Source organism: Microtus pennsylvanicus, chromosome 6 (assembly GCF_037038515.1).
Source record: "Microtus pennsylvanicus isolate mMicPen1 chromosome 6, mMicPen1.hap1, whole genome shotgun sequence".
In the NCBI taxonomy this organism is placed as follows: Eukaryota; Metazoa; Chordata; class Mammalia; order Rodentia; family Cricetidae; genus Microtus; species Microtus pennsylvanicus.
In genome coordinates this window covers 107,140,382-107,159,401 of record NC_134584.1, presented here as the reverse complement: position 1 = coordinate 107,159,401, position 19,020 = coordinate 107,140,382, and the positions used below count along the sequence as shown (strand labels likewise).

General features: G+C 53.6%; 3 protein-coding genes across 11 annotated transcripts; 1 reads left to right on the top strand and 2 right to left on the bottom strand.

Moving 5' to 3' along the window:
- The first annotated feature begins 181 nt into the window (after positions 1 to 181).
- Positions 182 to 4,968, top strand: Nol3 (nucleolar protein 3). Of its 4 annotated transcripts, XR_012910964.1 has the most exons (6): positions 182 to 374; positions 2,425 to 2,849; positions 2,996 to 3,313; positions 3,409 to 3,456; positions 3,747 to 4,667; positions 4,784 to 4,968. XR_012910964.1 is itself a non-coding variant. In XM_075977243.1 (5 exons), exons 2-4 carry the CDS (start codon positions 2,555 to 2,557, stop codon positions 3,414 to 3,416), a joined length of 621 nt encoding a protein of 206 aa, XP_075833358.1. In that variant the 5' UTR covers positions 182 to 374; positions 2,425 to 2,554; the 3' UTR covers positions 3,417 to 3,456; positions 4,784 to 4,968. The 4 variants fall into 4 exon arrangements, 3 of the variants coding, with proteins under 3 accessions (XP_075833358.1, XP_075833356.1, XP_075833357.1); XM_075977243.1 differs by lacking the exon at positions 3,747 to 4,667; XM_075977241.1 differs by lacking the exons at positions 3,747 to 4,667; positions 4,784 to 4,968 and having other exon boundaries at positions 3,409 to 3,549.
- A 41-nt stretch (positions 4,969 to 5,009) lies between these two features.
- Matcap1 (microtubule associated tyrosine carboxypeptidase 1) lies at positions 5,010 to 12,193 on the bottom strand. 4 transcript variants are annotated; one of them, XM_075977233.1, is made up of 8 exons: positions 12,029 to 12,193; positions 11,430 to 11,696; positions 7,761 to 8,375; positions 7,535 to 7,678; positions 7,167 to 7,299; positions 6,068 to 6,373; positions 5,880 to 5,977; positions 5,010 to 5,174 (listed from the first exon to the last, which is right to left on the bottom strand). In XM_075977233.1, the coding sequence occupies exons 3-8, from the start codon at positions 8,319 to 8,321 to the stop codon at positions 5,010 to 5,012; spliced, it is 1,407 nt and encodes a 468-aa protein (XP_075833348.1). In that variant the 5' UTR covers positions 8,322 to 8,375; positions 11,430 to 11,696; positions 12,029 to 12,193. The 4 variants fall into 4 exon arrangements, with proteins under 4 accessions (XP_075833348.1, XP_075833346.1, XP_075833349.1 ...); XM_075977231.1 differs by having other exon boundaries at positions 11,420 to 11,696; positions 12,029 to 12,137; XM_075977234.1 differs by having other exon boundaries at positions 11,406 to 11,696; positions 12,029 to 12,119.
- A 342-nt stretch (positions 12,194 to 12,535) lies between these two features.
- Exoc3l1 (exocyst complex component 3 like 1) lies at positions 12,536 to 18,703 on the bottom strand. 3 transcript variants are annotated; one of them, XM_075977229.1, is made up of 14 exons: positions 17,992 to 18,703; positions 17,647 to 17,807; positions 17,273 to 17,448; positions 16,977 to 17,196; positions 15,392 to 16,001; positions 15,202 to 15,319; positions 14,961 to 15,086; positions 14,761 to 14,861; positions 14,481 to 14,585; positions 13,548 to 13,677; positions 13,310 to 13,432; positions 13,071 to 13,226; positions 12,843 to 12,967; positions 12,536 to 12,761 (listed from the first exon to the last, which is right to left on the bottom strand). In XM_075977229.1, exons 2-14 carry the CDS (start codon positions 17,690 to 17,692, stop codon positions 12,572 to 12,574), a joined length of 2,226 nt encoding a protein of 741 aa, XP_075833344.1. In that variant the 5' UTR covers positions 17,693 to 17,807; positions 17,992 to 18,703; the 3' UTR covers positions 12,536 to 12,571. The 3 variants fall into 3 exon arrangements, with proteins under 3 accessions (XP_075833344.1, XP_075833345.1, XP_075833343.1); XM_075977230.1 differs by lacking the exon at positions 17,992 to 18,703 and adding an exon at positions 17,852 to 17,981 and having other exon boundaries at positions 17,647 to 17,774; XM_075977228.1 differs by lacking the exon at positions 17,992 to 18,703 and having other exon boundaries at positions 17,647 to 17,981.
- Between the last annotated feature and the right edge of the window lie 317 nt (positions 18,704 to 19,020).

The following is a 19,020-nucleotide window of genomic DNA, read 5'->3' as shown; positions in this document are numbered from 1 at the left end:
GACCCCCTGACTCAAATCTGGGTGGTCTGGGAGGGAGAGGAGAACGGACTATGTGCTCCCCCCGCCCCCGCCCCCGCCGGGTGCCAGCGCACGGCCTCGGCGTCCAGGACCGAGTTCGCAGAATCAGAGTTCGCCCCTCCCTCCCCCATTCCCGGCAGCCCTGGCCGCCCCGCCCCCCTTTGCAGCTGCTGTTCACGTCCCCACCCTGCTCGCTCGGTCCTTTCTGCACTGTCATCTGCCCCGGTGAGGCTCAACTCCGAAGTGGGGCCGTCCGAAACGATCCGGACCACAAACCGGACTCCACCCAGCAGGGAGGGAAAGGAAAACAGATTGGGCAGAATACCGCACCTCACCACCAGCAGCGGAGCTCCAAGGTCTGTGGGCCCCGCCCTTCCGCAGGATTGAAGCTTTAGGAATGAGTGGAGGGCTGGTGAGGGGACCCTTGCGGTTGCGCATGCGCGACTGGCTCCCGCAGGTTCCACCCTAGTTCCCCAACAACAAATCCCAGCCAGCCAGCAAGCTGGGTATCCCAGACCAGACCTGGGGCTCCAGATAACATTAGGCTGGGACTCGGGGTAACATTTAGGCTTGTCCTTTGATGCACTGGCCAGGACATAACCAACGTTTACCTTAGAGCTGTGATAACTTCAAAGGGAGGCCCCAGTCAGCTAAGGTCTAGCCGGTGGTAAAAAAAAAGGGGGGGGGGGAGAGAAAGCACGCGCCAGAATAGGTGCAGGCCTCACTCCCTTCCCTGTAACCAGTGATGGGAGTCAGCCTTTGGAATCCTCGCTGAGGAGAGCAGAGGTGGTTCTGAGCATGTAGCTTAGAGATCCCAATAAACACAGTAATGAGGACTGTAGCACCCAAAAGGAATTAGCTACCTTTGAACTCTCAAGAATTGGGGTAGACCTGGGAGCATTTGCGTCTTGAGAGCAAGATCCATAGAGTAAAGGGGAGAGAAGAGAATCCCAGGCCTAGGGAACAGCATCGGCAAAAGCTAAGGTGCCAGGACCTGGCCGACCAGAGTGGTGGGAGGGAATTTAAACAGCCAGACCAGGCAGCTTAGATTCTTTGATGGGTAAAATGAGGTGGAAGGGTGGAGGATAGCGTACAAGGTCTGGCAGTCAACGAGGCAAGAGACATTATAGTTTAAGGTAGGGCAAGTTGGATCCCAATTGTGCTGGGTTTCTCACTGGAACAATAAATGCTAGCCCAGAGTTGTCGAAGTCACTACGCTGGAGTGAGGGGAGGGGAGGAGTGGGCATGAGTGAGGTACTCAGAGGCACTCACTGTACCAGGACGCAAACTGCTGATGGTGGGCGTAGCGGGCAGGAGTGGATGCAGGGTGATTGTAGGGCCTCTGACTCAGATAGGACAAGAAGGGGCAGAGTGGGAGCAAATGTCCCTTGGTCTGTGCGTAGTGGCCTTGGGGAAGGGCTGACAGGAGGCATGGAGGGGACCCAAGGTGTGAAGTGACCAGGGAGAGACCTGAGACCTGGGAGGCATGGTGTGTATGTGGGGGGGGGGGGGTAAGGATCCTAGGACCCAGGAAAGAAGGTGGAACAGGGGCTTTTAGGGCAGAAGAGACCTAGAAGGATGCTGTTAGAACAAAGCTAAGGCAAAAGGAATGGCCAGCTTTCCTTTTTCCTTGGTGCCAGGACCCTTCCTGACTGGGTCAGGATGCCCAACCCGAGTGGGCAGTAGTCCTCAGTTGGTAATGGACAAGCAGAGTAGATTCATTTGTTCCCAGTTCCTACAGTTTGGTAGAGGCAACTCTCAAAAAATAATAATAATCCACATAGAGGAAGCTAAAAGTTTGGTAAGCATTCCTTAAGGGCTTTTCAAAGCTGGACCTTGGGAATCTCAAGGTCAAGTAAGAGATGGCTGTGAGCCAGTGCCAGGCTGTCAGGGAAACATGCTGGAATGTCTGTCAAAATTCGGGAAAACTCGGTAGTTCTGCTGCTGGGATAGTAAGGAACCAGGAGGAGTGGCAGATCATGTTGAAGTTGCAGTGTGGTGGGGAGTGTGTGTAGGGGGGAGGTTCTGTTATGCCAGGACCTCAGGGTTAGGGGAATGGAGCATGCGTGCCTCAGCACTTTAGGCTTTGAATGCAGACCAGACTGTCTGAGAGATCAGGCTGGCTGCCCTGATCCAAGGCTTGCTGCAGGGTTCCAGAAGGAGGTGTGAATCAGTCCTAAGGGTGTCTGCCAGTTTAGGTAAGGAATTGGGTTTAGAAAAAATAACTCAGTTGGATAAACTGGATCTTGACTGGTGGCCAACTCGGCAGGCGGCTGGGGCTTAGGAGGGAAGTCCTAGCTAGGGCGAGCACACCACTGACAGGTAGACACTAGAAGAGGAACCTGAGGAGTCAGGACAAAAGCAACCAAGAGGCTGGAGGATGAGTTCTGTGCTCCTGGCCTCCAGGTCCTCCGCTGAAGAACCATCCAGACTCTGATGTCGAGGTGAATTTAGATCACTCCTGGGCGAGGTCAGTTTGTGAGAACGCCAGCTTCCCCCCACTCCCCATTTTTCTCCCTCTTGATATAGCCCAAATATGGGCAACGTGCAGGAACGGCCATCGGAGATCATTGACCGGGAACGGAAACGGCTGGTAGATACCTTGCAGGCTGACTCTGGGCTGCTGCTGGACGCGCTGGTGGCCCGGGGCGTGCTCACCGGGCCTGAGTATGAAGCCTTGGATGCCCTGCCTGATGCTGAACGCAGGGTGCGCCGCCTGCTGCTGTTGGTGCAGAGCAAGGGCGAGGCAGCCTGCCAGGAGCTACTGCGCTGTGCCCAGCATACCGTGCGTGTGCCAGACCCCGCCTGGGATTGGCAGCACGTGGGGCCTGGTGAGCACCAGGAGGGTGGAGCCTTGTTGAAATGGGGGCGTGACTTGAGGTGAGGCAAAACTAAGGGTAAGTAGAGGGCAGAGAATGTGGAGGTAGCTAACCACAGAGGGGTGAACTGAGTCTCAAATATTCCACTTCCTCCCCAGGCTACCGGGACCGCAGCCATGACCATTCATGCTCGGGCCACTGGACGCCCGAGGTACCCAGTTCAGGGACCACATGTCCTGGGCTACCCAGAGCTACAGAGCAAGAGGAGGTCGGAGGTCCTGAGGGCTCTGAGGCAGTGCAATCTGTAACTCCAGAGGAGCCCGAACTAGACGCTGAAGCCTCTGAAGGGGACGAGCTGGACCCGGAACAACAAATGGAACCGGAGCCAGAGCCAGAGGTAGAACCAGAGCCTGAACTAGAGCCGGAGCCGGAGCTGGAGCCCGAGCCTGACTTCCAAGAAGAGGATGAGTCTGAAGGTTGTGAGACTGCCTAAACCCTTGCTTACAGGCTTGTTAGAGGTTGTGTGAGGGTTGATACACATTCCACTCACCATCATCCTCTTCGTCTCTAGATTCCTGAAGGCCAGAATCCTGACCTGTACAAATCCTACCCAAGCTGGGTAAGACCTGGGAACCTGCCAGAGCTTGACCCAATCAATACACCAAGACTCCATTTACCGCAAAACGAATAAACTCGGGAGGGTTAACCTGGACCCGACTCTCCACAAGTCTGGCTCTGCTCAGGAGGGTGTGTGGGTAGGAGTCCCACTGACCTGAGCAGCTTTGTGTGAAACACCCCATCCACGCAACCACATTTTACCCCCGAAATAGTCCAAACTATTTCTGGAGGTCACAGACCCAGGCCCCTAATGGAATCTGGCCCCCGCCCCACTGCTCTCTTTCCCTTCAGGGAGCCAGTTGGGAGCCTGCGTTGGAAACTGTTCTACTCCATGGAAATCACCAGGCTTGGCGTACTGAGCAAAGAAAGGGGGGCTGCAACCCCCACTTGATGAGGGAAGTTGTGGAGCTCACACTCTTGAAGGGGGGGACATGAGAGGGAACTTCAGTTGAGACAGAAACCACACACATCATTGTAACTGCTTTCCTCTGCCCAGGAGCTCAGCGGGGGTCTAACCAGTCACAGACACACACAAGGAGCTCTGGACATATCTATTAAGTCAATGAACAAGAACGCCCCAGCATCACAGATGAGAAAAAGAAAAGGCCAGGGTAGGGACAATACTGGCTCAGTCTCTCGCGGCTGAATCTGAAGTGAAAACCAAGGCATCAGCTCTGTCCTTCCCCGGGCCCAAGACCGGCTCAAAACCGGAGAGGACAAATCCTATAGGCCTGACCTGCAGGTTTGACTGTGGCTGTCCCCAGCCTGTACCAACCACTGCCAGAGACCAGCTGTGAGGGTGTGGTCAAAGACAGGCACAACTGGGACTAGCATGGGGGCTGAGGGTGGGGCCAGGTGCTGGACTCACAAGACCTGGCGTCCAGTGTGTCTGTGTGTGATCAGAGAGGGCCTGGGAACAGATGGTACCTTTTCAAAGTACCCTGTCCCCTCCACTGAACTTTAGGAGCTGCTGCCCCCAGCCCCAGCTGGAGGCATGAATAACGCACGTTGGCATGGAGGCAAATATGGAATACTACATGACTGGTGAGAGAGACAAAATGCTGAAAAGCAAGCTCCAGCCCAGCTGGGTCTCCGAGCCTGAATGAAAGGCAGGACCCTATGCTCAGGCACGTCACCTCAGAGGGGTCCCAACTGCCACTAGACCCAGTGAGAGGTAGACAGTATGAATGCAGAAGAGCACCGATAGGCCAGGTAGGGGAAGGGAAAGACTGGTACCAGACACCCAAAGCCGTCTCATGCAGGAACAAGTTTCTATTCCCAAACCAACCCCCATTCCTATTCACACTCAATGCCCCTCCTATCCCCAGGTCTCTCCTACTCAGGAGTTTATGGGACATACTGCTGCTGGTCCATAGGCCCCAGGAAGACTAGCAAGGACAAAAAAGCCTTCTGACGTTGCCTCTCATCTTCCCAAGATGCTCCTGGCCTCCCAGTGCCCCGCAAGAAACACCTAGGCTATGGAACCATAAAGAGCTTCATATTCTTGATCTGAGACCTCTGTCAAGATCTTCTGTCTGTAACCCTTAACCAACATCAGTCAGGCAGCAGGCGGCCCAGCTCCTCTTCATCCAGCCGGTTGGTAGCCATGATGTGTTCCAGTTGCTGCCGGTAGCGTCCCAAGTCCTTCATAAAGTGGGGTACTCGGGTATTATCTAGTATTCCATGGGGCTTCAGTTGGTCCACATCTTCATAGGAGACCTAGAGGGAGAAAACTAAGACTCAGGGCTAATCATAGCCCCTGGCTTTCAAGCAGCCAGTCCCATACTGACAACTCAGGGCCATTGGCTCCTGTGATGGCTCCTCTAGTCCTGATCCAGTCCACTAGGTACCTTCAGGTTCAGCCCTGGGTCTTTTCTCTTTCTCTCTACATCTTCCATCTATGTTCTACAACCCATTCCCCTCCAGCCCAGCTTATCCCCTCACCTCTAAACAATGTTCAACTGATATCTAGGCATCTCTTAGGTAGCTCCCACATCCAACACGAGACGGCCCCCCACATGATATCCACTAGGAGCCTCCCACAGCAAAGCTGTGCCACACTTTATTATAGCCTCTCAACCCCTCCCCACTTTGCTTCTGATGAGGTTTATTTTCCTCAGTTTAGTACAAATACTCAGGGCTTGGGTTTTGATCCATGGACATTTCTCCAGTCTCCTTCCCCAGAACTTCCTGACTGCTCCCTTGTCCTGGAACACTCACCTCCTGAAATACACGCACACATCTGCAGGCGGGGTCACACGCCTCATCTGGGATATCAAAGTTCCATTTCTTCTTGCCTGCTTACCTCCACCCAAGTTCCTACCCCGGGAGAGGCTGGTATCCAGGCCTCCACTGAACATGACTCAGGGGTACAGGGAGGATGGAAGAACTGGCTGGGGCCTCTGTAAGCCCGCAGCCCCTTACCTTGCCCAGCGAGGTCAGCAGTGGGAAATCGATGGTCTGCCGGTGCCGCAGGATGCGCACAATGCCATCCAGGTACACTTGGTCCTTGCTGAAGCAGCCTGTGAGAACGAGGATCAATAAGTCCTTACCCCAAAGCCATCCTTTGCTTTGCACCAGCTCGGGCCTTCCCCTGACCCCGCAGCTCCCACCTGGCTGGGAGGTATCCATCTGTCCTCGCTTGGCCCGGACGCAGTACTCCCAGCGTACTGCCTCATCCTGCACATACTGCGCCAGATCCTGGAAGAGCTGGCGGAAGGACATGTGCGCGGCCCGGTAAATGGTGTAGTAGAGCAGGGCCGCTCGCCACAGGAACGGCTGCTTTCGGAACAGCACACTGTGCAGGCTGGCCAGGCCCTCCTCGGTGGGGTTAGCTGGCCGCAGTCCGTACTGCAATCTGCCTTCGGTGCTGTGCCACGGTTGCCGCGCATTGTTCACACCGCGTAGGTAGTGGGTACCTGCAGGGAGGACACGGTGCTGGCTGAACGCACTCCGAGGACCTCTAGTAGAGACTCGTAGATCTTCATGCCCCCAAATTTACCCCACAGGTCATCCCAAGCCCTACCTAAATGCATTCTCACGCAGCTCCAGCAATAAGACTCTTGGTCCGACACAGAATCTTCTCTGCCTATTTTCTCATCTCCTGCACACCAACTCATATTGTGCACGAGCCCTCCTAGAAACCAGGCACGTGGCACCCCGCCCCAACATCCTAGCGCCCATGCCAATCATCTTGACAGTCATGCAAATGCCCCAATCAAAATCACTTCTTGCCCAGAACAACAACAGGATTCTTGTCTGGTAAGGGCAGTGACTACTGTCCTGTGCTCCCCTTCCTAGCCTGATCTCCTAAACTTTTATCCATGTGTCTTTTTCAAGCAATTCTATTCCTAGGATCTGGCCTGCCACTCACCCTGGTGGGCCTGTGTGTTAGTTAGCTAGTCTGATGGAACCCTTAGAATTCTTCCTGGCCTGTTAGGACCTCAGAAGTCTTCCTTCACTGTCAAAGGGAGTCAGAGAGGAACTGGAGAGATACCCAAGGGAAGAAGCATGAAGGTCAACCCAGAGGGTGGGTGGGCATGTCTGACCTACTTGTCTGAACGAGAAGGCTGTTTAGAGATAAACAGGCCTGTCTTCTCCCAGAGGGAAGGAAGGGGAGAAAGGAGGCTACTGAAGTCCACACTGCCCTGTTACCATCCCTTAGTAAGTTTCAGTCCTGCCCACCCACACCAATGCTACCCACAGACTGACCTATCTCGTGCCGCAGCATGCCCTCCAGCCAATACTGGCGGGCTCCAGTCAAGTTGATGGCCAGTGTGGGCCGGCTGTTCTCCACCATCATGACTGCCTGGGACAACAGGTCCTCGCTCAGCTGCACCACAACCTGCAGGGTGGCAGGGCTCTGAGTCATGGTTTACAAGCCCTGAGAGCTAGTGGGCAGATAGGCCCATGATGCTACAAGGCAGCCAGGCCAGACACTGACCAGGACACCCGCCCTTCTGGGGCTGGGGCTGGGATATGTCTAGGAATTACTTCTGGCCAGGTGTGTAGCTGAGCCTATCAGCTTGACGGCCTGATTTGAGGCATAGAGATGGGTCCTGTAGATAGGGCAAACTTACCTCCCCGACGCAGCCCTCCTTCTGCATGTATTTTCGAACAATGGACCAAATTTGGCACTTGGTCAGCAGCTGGCCCCCTGTGGCAGCCTCAAAGTGTTCATAAGTGCCAAACTTCTCCAGGACCGCCTCAATGATGCCAACAGCCTGTACACAGGGCCACAGTCACTAGTCAGACTAGGTCCCTTGGGCAGTCAGGGTCAGGGTGAAATGGGCAGGCTGGACTGACCTGATGGATGAACTGTCCAGAGGCCTCCTGGTACTTCTCCAGCACACTCATTGGCATTGGTTCCTGGTACTCGAACTGCGGATTGTATGTGTAATGGGACTGGAAGAATTTCTCCCGTTCCTGGTCCATGTTGGTTGGCCGCAGGGCCACTAACATGCAGGGGCTCTTGTTGCTACCATTGCCCACCTCCTTTCGAGTCTTAGCAATGTGAGGCAAGGAGGCTGCAGGCCGTAGGGTCCCTCCACCTGGATCACATCCCCGTCCAAGCGGAGCTTTACCTCGCCCCCGCTGGACAGTGCTATTTACACTGTAGGTGCTCTCACTGCGACGCATGTGGCTGCGCTGTCCCAATTGCAGCTTTGAGAAGGTCTGCCACATAGGCTGGGACTGTAGTGCTGAGGGAACCGCCAGAGCCAAAGGCATAGACAGGGACTGCGGCCAGGGGTACAGGGGTGGCCCATTTCGATTTGAGGGCTTCAACCTAGGGCGCTGAGATGGGGGACTGGCAGGTGGGCTGGGGGGTGCCCGCTCATACACCTGAGCCCCTGAATCCAGCACCATTCTGTCCTGAGGGTTTCATCCAGCTCAGCTGTTCCAAATTCCCACTGTTGACCTCTAGAGACACAGAAGGGCATGCAGAGACAGGCATGAGTGGATGTGGCCAGAGGAGAGAGACCTGTGTCCCCCGTTAGCCTTGTTGGATCCAGGGTCTGCTGCTGGGAACCTGAGAAACTGTCCACCCTCCCCAGCCTCCATTCCTTTCACCAAGTTTACCCAAATCGTCTGAGGTGGAAGCAAGAGGAAGAATTTTATACATTTTCCTACTTACTAAAATACTCTCAGATGGTTAGATCTAGAGCTAAAACTAAGACCCTAAACATGATTCTAACCTCAGTGCTCAGCACTTACCCAGCCTGGGAGTTGGCAGAATGCAGCCTCTGATCCTTAGATGGACCACAGGTGAGGGAAGCCCATAGACTCCTTTGTACAGGTGGCATCTCTTTGGTCCCATTTTGTCCCCTCACCTAGCTCCGTCTATATCCTCCTGCCCATCAGTGATCAGTCAGTGTGAAGGAGTGCACCTTCCTCATGCCTGTCCCCACATGAAATACTGTCTCTCCTGGTGGCCATCTATCCAGAACTGGATTAGAATCTGCTTTTGGGAATCAGAGAAACACTGGTACATTCAAATTAGCCCTTGGCCTGTCTCCCATCTGAGACATCTTCCCAGGGGTCATCCGAGGCACGAGAACTCACCCCTGACTCTGTGCCAGGGCTCAGTGCAATCCGGTCTCTCCCCAGAGACTGACTGAGGACTTCAGCCTCTGAACTCCCTTGCCTGCTCAGGGACTCGATTTCTCCTTGACGTACACCACGTCTTCCTCCCCATTGGATTAATTCCATCAGCATAAATACATGCTGTTATTCCTCCATTTTAAAAAATAAAACAAGGCCTGGCGGTGGTGGCACATGCCTTTAATCCCAGCACTCAGGAGGCAAAGGCAGAAGGCAGGCAGATCTCTGTGAGTTCGAGGCCAGCCTGGTCTACAAGAGCTAGTTCCAGGACAAGCTCCAAAGCTACAGAGAAACCCTGTACATGACTCCACACACAGCTCCTCCAGCTGCTCTCCGATGCAGTACCATACCCTGAGTCATGTGCACCATCTCCCATTTCTTCCGTCGTCTCCTAAGTTCACTCCCATGGAGCCTGCATACGTCCTGCTCTCCTTCAGACTGAGCCGACCGAGGTCACTAATGATCATCATGCTGCTCTGTAGCACCTGATGCAGCGGATCCCTCCATCCTGGGAACATATGCCCCTTTCCCTTTCTGAGTCCACTAGAACTTAGCTTTCCTCCCACGTCACTGGCTGCTTCTTCTTGTCAGTTATCCCTATCTCCCAACCTCTGAACACTGTAACATTTTCCATGTATACTCATCCTATGATCCCATCCAATTTTGTGGTTACTTGTTTTGTTTTGATGAAGGGGATCAAACCCAGAGCCTTGTACATAGTAAGTATAGCCTGTCTCACTAGCCTGTATCCCTAGTTCTCATGACCACGGACTTAAATACATCAGTTCAGCCTCCTTCCATGAACGTTAGATCACTATAGCTACTTTCACTATTTTTTTTACATATCTATTTTTAATACAGCATCTCCCTATGTAGATCACGCTGATCTTCAACTCACAATCTTCCTGTTTCAACCTCTCTAGTCCTGGCTCAGGATTAAGACAACATACCTGACCTTCAAGATATCTTTAATATTTAGCAGGTACCTAAAGTTGAATGTGCCCATTGTGTAAATAACGACACCACCCCACATATAATAGCATGGGTCACTGTCCCACGTGGAATAGCTTGGGTTACTGTCTCAGTTTCCTAAAAACTGCATAAATATATTAGAAAAATGCTAGAGAGAGAGAGAGAGTTTGGGTTTTTTTTTTGTTTTGTTTTGATTTTGGTTTGTGTGTGTGTGTGTGTGTGTGTGTGTAGTCCTGGCTTTCTTGGAACTCACTATGTAGACCAGGCTGGCCTTGAACTTGGAGAACCACATGCCTCTGTCTCCTGAATGCTGGGATCAAAGGCAAGGCATTCACCACCATCACCCTGCATAAAAATGTTTTAATAAAAGATTTAGGAGCTGGAGAGATGGCTCAGCGGTTAAGAGCACTGAGTGCTCTTTCTAGAGGTCCTGAGTTTAATTCCCAGCACCCACATGGCGGCTCACAACCATCTAGAATGAGATCTAGTGTCCTCTTCTACTGTGCAAGTATACATGCAGAGAACTCATATATTAAAATAAATAAATAAAGACAGCTGCCCTCTGTCAGATTTAGTGATACAGGTCTGTAATCCCAGCACTCTTAAGGCTGAAACAGGAGAACTGTGAATTCCTGGTCAGACTGGGCTTCATAGCAATACATGTTTCAAAGCTTTAAAAAGAAAGAAAATCAGCCCTAACAAATCTCTACAAAAGAACAAATCTCCTCTCTCTCTCTCTCTCTCTCTCTCTCTCTCTCTCTCTCTCTCTCTCTGAACTATGTTGTTGTTTCTGTAGCAGTTGTTGCCATGTAAGGTGTAACAGTTAATTTTACATTTGTATGGTATAACTGGTGATTTTATCTGCTTTCTCCTTTCCAGGATTTGCAGCTGTGTTTCCAAAACCCAGAATAGTTCCTGATAAAGCATTGTAATCAATAAATGGGTGAATCTGAGTCCTTGTAAGAACTGGAGTCAGAGGGCTGGAGTGATGGCTCAACAACTAAGAGAACTTGCTGCACTCCCAGAGAACCCAAACCCAGTTCCTAGCATCCACGTTGGACAGCTCACAACTACCTATAACTCCAGGGGCAGGGGGCTCAACGCCCTCTTCTGGCCTCCACAGGCACATGCACATACCCATAAAGAAATAAAAATTCAAAACAAACCTAAAAAAAAAAAAAAGAACTAGAATCATTCCTTCCCCAACTTAGATTCCACATCTAGACCTGATCTTTCTCCTCGGAGCCCTCCTCCAACCTTGCCTAGTGATCAGCAAGTCTTAGACCTTATTCGCCCTCAAAGTGTATACTTTCCTGGGCGCCTGGTTGACCACTGCCTGGGCCAGTTCATCTATTCCCTTCGTTCATTCCAACCCACCTCCTCGTATTTACCAGAATGCACCTGTTTCTTTCACGTCTCACGTTCTTCTGCCAAGAATTCTTTGGTCAACGTGTCCCTGGAGTACCCTCTTAACCATTTTTTCAGAGCTCGGTTTAGGCCTCACTTTCTCTGGAAAGCCCTCCCGATGTGCAAAGCGTTCCAGGGTCCTGAAGGCTTCTTGACAGCCCTAGGCTGTCACGGTTGGAGGCTAGGTCCATGTTCCCCACCAAGCCCTGAACTCCCCGAGGTCAGGGAGGGTCTGATTTACCCTCTCGTCCCAAGCACTCACTAGAGGCAGAATGAATAAAGACAAAGTGAGGATGGAGACCCTGAAAGGCGGGGTCTGGTGACAAATGAGAGGGTGTGGCCCACACCAATAAGAACCCCTGGAAAGAGGTTAACATGGGAGAAGAGCCAATGGAAACCGAGAGATCCGGGGGGGCGTGACCTGGAGGCCAATAAGGGGCGTGGGATAGGGCGAAGGGCGTGCCCAATGGAGGGCGGGGCTAGAAGACAATGGAGTGGGGGAATTCTCCGGTAAATCAAGAGGGGTCTGGTCGCATGCTTAGTCTCAGTCTTTGGAGTGGGATGCGGGTTCGGTCCGCGTGCCGCGTCCCCACCTGCTCGCGCCTCTTTTGCTGTCGACAAGTCCTGCTCTTCAAAGCCGATCGCGGGCCTCCGAGACTCTGGGAGCCGGCGCCAAAGACGCACGCACTCGGGCGCGCGCACGCTCACACGAAGATGCGCAGATTCACGCCAGTCTCCGCGGTAGGGCGAACTGAAGCCCACTGTGGGCGGGGCCAGGCGTGCGAAGAGGGCGGGATCACGGCCACGCCACGCCCCCGGGCGAGGGGTCGTCCTAAACCCCCCCTCCACAAGTTTCCCGGCTTCTAAAGCGTCGGGCGAAGGCGGTGAAGACTCTTATTGCCGGCGGGCGGATACGTGGATACTGAGGACTCCGCGGGAGCCCAGGGTTCGGGGGACGCAATTCACAAAGAGAGCAAATGTCTGCATAGGCGAGATGCTAAGGGAATACTAAAACTGCAGCCAGGATAATCACTAGACATGAACCCCTAATTTCAGCGCTGATTTCAACACCCGCGTGCCCCAACATATAGATTCAGACGCGCGGTGGATGTGGCTTTATTACGCAGACAGATGGGTCAGGAGCAGGGACCCGAGGGGAGGCAGGAGGACAGTGAGGGCGTAGGCGTCGGTACGAGGCTGAAGAGGGCACGGCGGCCAGAGGAAGGTGAGGGCGGTGGGCCGGCCTGCAGAGAGCTGAGTGCTGCCTGGCGATGCTCTCGGGACACGTCCCCACGCAGGTCCAGGAGGGCGGAGACATGGTCCTCGCTGCAGGAACACCACTATGCGTGTCAGCCCCGCTCTTGCCCTCCTCGGCTCTTTCCTCCTCCCCTGTCCCCCTCCCCTCACCTCACGTCGGGAAATTTTTGCCTCAGGCCTGCCACCTCGAGGCCGAGCAGCGTTGGGTCGTGGAGGCTGAACAGTTCCCGCAGGGCGAGCAGCACCGGCGCGCAGTGAGCGCTCTCCTCTAGGCCCTGAACACATTGGGACAGGGTTTCCAGCGGGCCCTCGGCTTCTACCCGTTTACTGAGATTCTCTGTAGACTGTAGACTGCCTGCCCTCCCAACGAGCTCTCACCAAACCCAGGAAAAGCTCCTTAAGCTGGACAGCATCGTGCCCAAGGCGCTCAGCCGCCTGGGTCCGCTCGTCAGCACCACGGCACACTAGGCGGCCCTGCATCAGCGCGCGCAGGTATTGCAAAACCACGGTTCGTTCCGCCTCCGCCAGCAGCAGCTGCAGGGCAGGTAACCAGTTTGAGTTGAGTACAGATTGCCATCAGCAGCGCCCCTTCCCCAGCCTTCCTCTCCCTGCTCCACCTGAACAGCAGGCTTCCGCACACGCCAGAAATCCTGGCAGAAGTGCGACGTCTGCTCACACACACCGTCCAGCAACTCAGAACTCAGCAGCCACCGGCGCGAGGGTAGAGATGCGAACAGGGGCTAGGGAAAGCATGGCAGAGACAGGCTAGAGGAATGATCCGGATCCCGCAGTGACCCCATAAATATACTGTGTTTCTCCCTCCCACTCCCATCCTGGCTGGATTGGAAGCCTCACCTGGAGCTCAGCCTGCAGTGCTTCCAATACCAGGCGGCAGATCCTCTTCTGTACGTCGTCCAGCGCGGCTTCTATTGGAGCCAAGACCCCTGAAGCTTCCCCGTCTGGCAGCAGGACGGATAACGAAGAGCTGGCCCAACCAAAAGTACTACTTCAGGACCAAGGCCAAGGCTCGCATGGCCCTCAAGGATTCATCCGTTCTGGCGCCACCTTGTGGTGCATAGTGTGTGTGGTGGGGTGGGGGCGGGAAGGGTGGCTCTCGGTTTGTGAAGGTGTTTTGAAAGGTTAGGAAGGCGTGCCCAGAGGGCTTGCCGCTAAAGTAAGCTCGAGTTAAGTCACTCTTTCTGTTTCTTTGTTTCCTCCTCGGTAAGGGAGGGGAGCTAATTTTCGACAAGAGTGTGTAAAAAGCATCCGTTTGGCCGGGTGGTGGTGGCGCACTCGGGAGGCAAAGGCAGGAGGATCTCTGTGAGTTCAGCTTCTATGTCTGTCCTTGTGCCTACTACAGAGGGCATAATACTCAAGAAGATAGCCAGGCCTGGTGGAGGCTGAAGAAGGAAGATTGCTACCAGTTTGAGGCCAGCCTGAACCATAGGGTAAAACTCTTGTCTCAAAGTAGGAGGAGCACGGGGAAAATTTCCTAGTTCATAGCTGTAACTTCAGAACTTCAGACATTATCTGATATAGAGTAAAGCCTTGATAAATATTTGTTAAAAGGATATAAATATTCACATCTTTATTTATTATCTCAGACTATTCAACTAAGCACCCAAGTAACAGTAGAATAACTAATAAGAAAAATGACAGATGCATTGTGGTACAACTAGTATCAGAGCCCGGATTAGAACCCCACCTTTGTGGGCCTAAAGTGGGTCAAACGTGGGTGGCATCCGTGCTTTTGAGGCACTCGGAAGAATGTTAGTGCAAGTGTAGTACCTCAGTGCTGACTGGTGGTTGAAGGCAGCCAGCAGGTAGGGCACATAGTGAGGGGCTTCTCCCCTGAGATGGTCCTGAGAGAAGCGGATCAGAGCATCGCTGAAGCTGTAGTGGGCAGAGGGGACCCTTGGGTTTGCTGCTGCTCGGGCAACCCCACAGCTGCAGCCCCACTTTCAAGTCCTTGTTTAAAGGAACCCTTTCCCCACTGGCGTGGGGTTCCCCTATTCACTCAGAGCCCTTTGGCTGCCGGGGATTGTGAATGGGTCCCTGCTTGGCAAACCTCCTCAAGAACACGCCCAGTTCTGACAGCGCCGTGTCATGCACCCGCCGATGCAGTGAGTCACTGATCAGGCTGGTCACTTGAATGTTCTCAGCCAGGATCTGCAGGCAGGGAGGGGCAGCCTTTAGAAATCCCCTAGACCTGCCCACCTCCCTTTCATTGTGGGAGCTGCCCACTTGCCTTGGGTACTTCCCACCCACCTGCATTACAATGGCAGGCATTGGTGAATGGTAGAAACCAGATGGGTCTGTGTTGGGCTCCTGCTGCCTGCTCCACTCAGCTACCTCTCCATCTAGTGCCTTCTGCAGCCACTGAGCCACACTTACCTGGGAAGAGAGGATAGCGAGCATCAAGACCTATCAGGGTATCGACAAGACATTCAAGGAGACAGTGGTCACAGCGGTGGGCAGAGCACCTCTGTCCTCTGCCCTAACCAGTCACCTGGACTTGGGCCACAAATGCTGTCTCCAGCTGCTCGATGTTCTCCGGGGTCAGGAGGGGCTGTAGCTGGGACACATCGGCCTCAGGCCCCAGTTCCAAGTTCCCCATCATCTCCTTCCTAGAGATGGATAGCAGGATGTCATACTGAGCCTCTAGTCTTCCCTCTTACCACGCCTCCAAGAACACTCACCCCATGTACACATGCAATGCCCAGTGCAGCAGGGCAAAGGTATCGGCAGCTCCCAGCTCAGGCCCTGAGAGGAGCTGCTGGACACTGCGACGCAGGCCACTGTGCAGGGTGTGGGCCCAGAGCTGAACCACATTGTAGTTTGGTGGGCAGCAGGGCGCCACTAGGGCCTCAGCCGTAGCCAGCTCAGCAGGCAGAGCTACCTGCAGCGCCTCAAGCCACCCTGCGAGGGCCCCTGGCTCAGGCAGCGCAGGTGATGCGAAGTGGGCCCGGTCCAGGCCCTCCTGTAGCGCCCGAAGACATCGCTGACGCCAGTCTCTGGGTGTCTGCCCCAGGATTGTACGCTCAGTCTCCGCCTCTGCCACACGAAGAGCAGCTACCAGCAGGGCTGGATCTTCCCGGGCTAGTCGCCCTGCAGCCCCGGCAGCTGCCTCCACAGCTTGGCACAGCGCCTCAGCCAGGAGGCCCAGTCCCTGGAATACTGGCAACTCCAGCCCTCCTAGGGGTGTCCATGCCTCCTCTTGCAGCTGCTCTAGCTCCCGTAGGCTCACGTATGCCTCCAAGAATCTCTGAGTATCGATCAGGGTCTGTGTGTGGGCCACTGCGGCTGGCACTAGGGAAGAAAGGAGGTCGCTTGAGGTCTCAGTTTTCCCACCTGTGCTGCTGGTACAGCAAGGGACACAGAGGTCCTGAGATGTGTGCGAGGTTTTAAATATTTAGTGGTGAGCACAGCAGAGCACTGGTTAATCCGAACATTCAGGCTATGGCCTACAGTTGGGCCATATGTCAATCCCTGAGCCAATAGAATATGAAATCAAGAACGCTGGGGAGGTGGGTGGATGGGTGGGAGGCTAGAGAGAGGCCTCGGTGGTTGTGAGCACTTGCTGCTTTTTTGCATAGGACTTGGGTTCGACTACCAGCACCCATGTGGCAACTCACAACTGCCTGTGACTTCAGTTCCAGGGGATCTAAGTCCTCTTCTGATCCCTGCATGTACCAGGCACTCATGTGGTACACATACACACATACATACATACATTCACACATACATACACACACACACATACATACATACATTCAGGCACCCAAACATACACTTAAAATAAAAATCTTTCAAAAGAATGTTAGAGGACAGACAAAATAAATAGGAGACCATATTGACTGCTATTCGCCCACCTTGTTAGCTACATATATATCTGTATTTATGTGTTTATATATTGATGCATATATAAAGATGCAGGTATTGTTGAACTTAGTATGTGTGTAATTTTGGGGGAATACCTGGGACCAAATTTAGGGTCCTGCACATACTAAGCACATGCTCTGCCTCTGAGCTAGAGTCCAAGCCCTTTCAATGTGCTAATCACCATGGCCACAGCCGCTGACTTCCATGTCTGTGCTTGAGAAGCCCAGGATGAGCTGCTTGTGTATCCTATTTCAGATACTCTTGAAGTTAGGATTACTCTCTGGGATGCCTTGGGTGCATCTCTCCATGTAATCACTTCTCTAGTGCCCCAGCTGCTGCTCAGCGTGGGTATTTGTGGACTCTTAGAAGTCGAGCCCAGAGAACCCCCACGCCCACACTCACCTGCTTGTAGTCTCGGCAGCAACTGAGTCAGGACCTGAAGCTGCTTGTGCTGGATGACATGTTCCCTCAGGGGTGCCAGGGTTTGGGAGGTCTGAGACAAACCCTGGAGTAAGTGGTGGGCCTGGCTCAGGGCTTCCCGCACTTCCTGCACAGCCTCAGAGGCTCGGGTCAGCTGCCACACGCCAGTCTGTACACCTTCCAGGTATGACTGCACCACCGACTATGGAGAGTTAGCTGGTAAGGCCTGGCCAGCCCTGTCCCACTCCAACGCCCCTGCTCCCTGCTCCTGTACCCACCTTAATTCGTGCTTCCAGGAAATAGTTACGCTGCACTTCACGGTTTCGGTACTGGCCCAGGTGGGCCAGCTGCTCTGGCCGGTAGAAGATGCCCGAGGCCCACTTGAGTGCTGTGCCCCGAGCCAGCTGTTCTGCCCTCTCCTGCTCTGGCCACTCAGGCCCTGGACAGGAAGAGCCTGGGCAGATGTGTCCATCAGGGTGGGCCTGTGGCTAACAAACCTGCTGCCCTTCTGTTTCCTCAGCAATCGCCCAGAGAGAGCCCACCCTTTGCTACCGTATAGAGTTCTAGCCAGATCTGGCAGGAAAACACAGCACCACTGTTTCCATTTTTCTTGCCATCATCCCCCTCCCAGACTAGCTAGCAAGGCTCATACCAGGAAGAAGGATGGACTGTATTTTGTCCTTGGCTGCTGAGTCCATGGTGTGCCTGAGGAGCTGGAGATGTGATAGGTGTGCAGGTGCCAGCCTGGCGTAGTTCAGAGTGGATGTCCCTTTGTCCCCTCTGAGAAAGAGGAACAAGGCTCTTCCCTAGTCCCTTGAGAAAATAAGAGAGAGGTAGGAATGACAGGAGGGGGTTACCTGGGAGGCCTTGGCCCTCTGCGGTTCTGGGTTGTGCCTCTGCAGATGCCAAGTGAGAAAGCATGCAAATAAGCCCAGCACACTAGCTGCAAGTCCCTTTTATGCTCTGTAACATCCAGGAAATTTGGTACAGAACTTACCAGATCAGACCAGTGCCCAGTTCTCCCTCCTCCACGAATGGCCTTGGCCTTGAGAGTGGCCTTCTCTCTCCAGCAGAGCTGGGCACACCCTCACTGCTCACGGGACCCAGTGACTCCAGCTCCTCTGGCACCAGCAGCCAAATTCCTCTCCCCAAGGAAGTCTCTCTCTCACTTGCTAGCCCAAAAGTCCCTTTTTCTCCCCAAGGCCCCTCCTTTTCCAAGGCAGAAAGGAAGGAAGTTGAGTCTCTGTCGCTTTATTCCCAACAGGAAAAGCATCTGCATTGAGGTGGGGAGAGCTGGGCTCCACTTCCTGTGGGGTGGGGGCAGGCATGAACTCCCTGTCATCAAGTCTTGACCAAGCCCATCTAGGACTTCTGAGCGCTCAGGAAACACATATGCACATCCCAAGCTGATTTGAAGAATGACCCTCCCGTGTATTGATGTGGCTGCACACAACATGACTATCTGAGACTGCTGATGCTCCCCCCCCCCCCCCCCCCCCCGTGTTCCCCCACGGAGAAGGGCAGGAACCTGTGTAGAGGAAAGAGCCTCTGTTGTTTGCAGAGAGTGCAGTGGGAGACAGCAGTCAGGGATCAGAAAGGTTACATTGTTCCCGAAACGGATAGGGAACCACGGACATTAGATGATGATAATGTAGTCACCACTTGGTGTGCCACCCAAATCCATCCATCAGGATAGACCCTCGTTTTCTAGCGGCCAGAAGTCTAGGCTACCGAGGGCTTTGCCACTCAAGTTCTGAGTCAGTTTTGATGTACAAAGGCCCAAGTAAGTACCCTTGCTGAATATGAACACCTCAGAAAGACTACCCTAATTTCAGAGCTAGCACCATAGGCTCTATTATAACTAACTCTTGTGAATTCTGCTTGTTTTACACTCTTACAAGTATGAATCCTCCATAGACTTGCAGAAGGCAATTCGCTTCCTAGAGAAACTGATCAAAATAAACTAAAAAGTGATAACAAGGTTAAAAATAAATATCACTCAGCTGGCAAGATGGCTCAGTCAAGA

Coding starts and splice junctions, on each gene's coding strand:
- Nol3 (XM_075977243.1), top strand. CDS start 2,555: ATGGGCAACGTGCAGGAACGGCCATCGGAGATCATTGACCGGGAACGG. Junction 2,850..2,995: donor TTGGCAGCACGTGGGGCCTG/GTGAGCACCAGG, acceptor CTTCCTCCCCAG/GCTACCGGGACCGCAGCCAT.
- Matcap1 (XM_075977233.1), bottom strand. CDS start 8,321: ATGGTGCTGGATTCAGGGGCTCAGGTGTATGAGCGGGCACCCCCCAGC. Junction 5,978..6,067: donor GATGGATACCTCCCAGCCAG/GTGGGAGCTGCG, acceptor TCGTTCTCACAG/GCTGCTTCAGCAAGGACCAA. Junction 5,175..5,879: donor TGCTGACCTCGCTGGGCAAG/GTAAGGGGCTGC, acceptor TTCTCCCTCTAG/GTCTCCTATGAAGATGTGGA.
- Exoc3l1 (XM_075977229.1), bottom strand. CDS start 17,692: ATGGACTCAGCAGCCAAGGACAAAATACAGTCCATCCTTCTTCCTG. Junction 14,586..14,760: donor CTGGGCGTGTTCTTGAGGAG/GTTTGCCAAGCA, acceptor TGCCCACTACAG/CTTCAGCGATGCTCTGATCC. Junction 13,433..13,547: donor CACTGCAGGCTGAGCTCCAG/GTGAGGCTTCCA, acceptor TGCTTTCCCTAG/CCCCTGTTCGCATCTCTACC.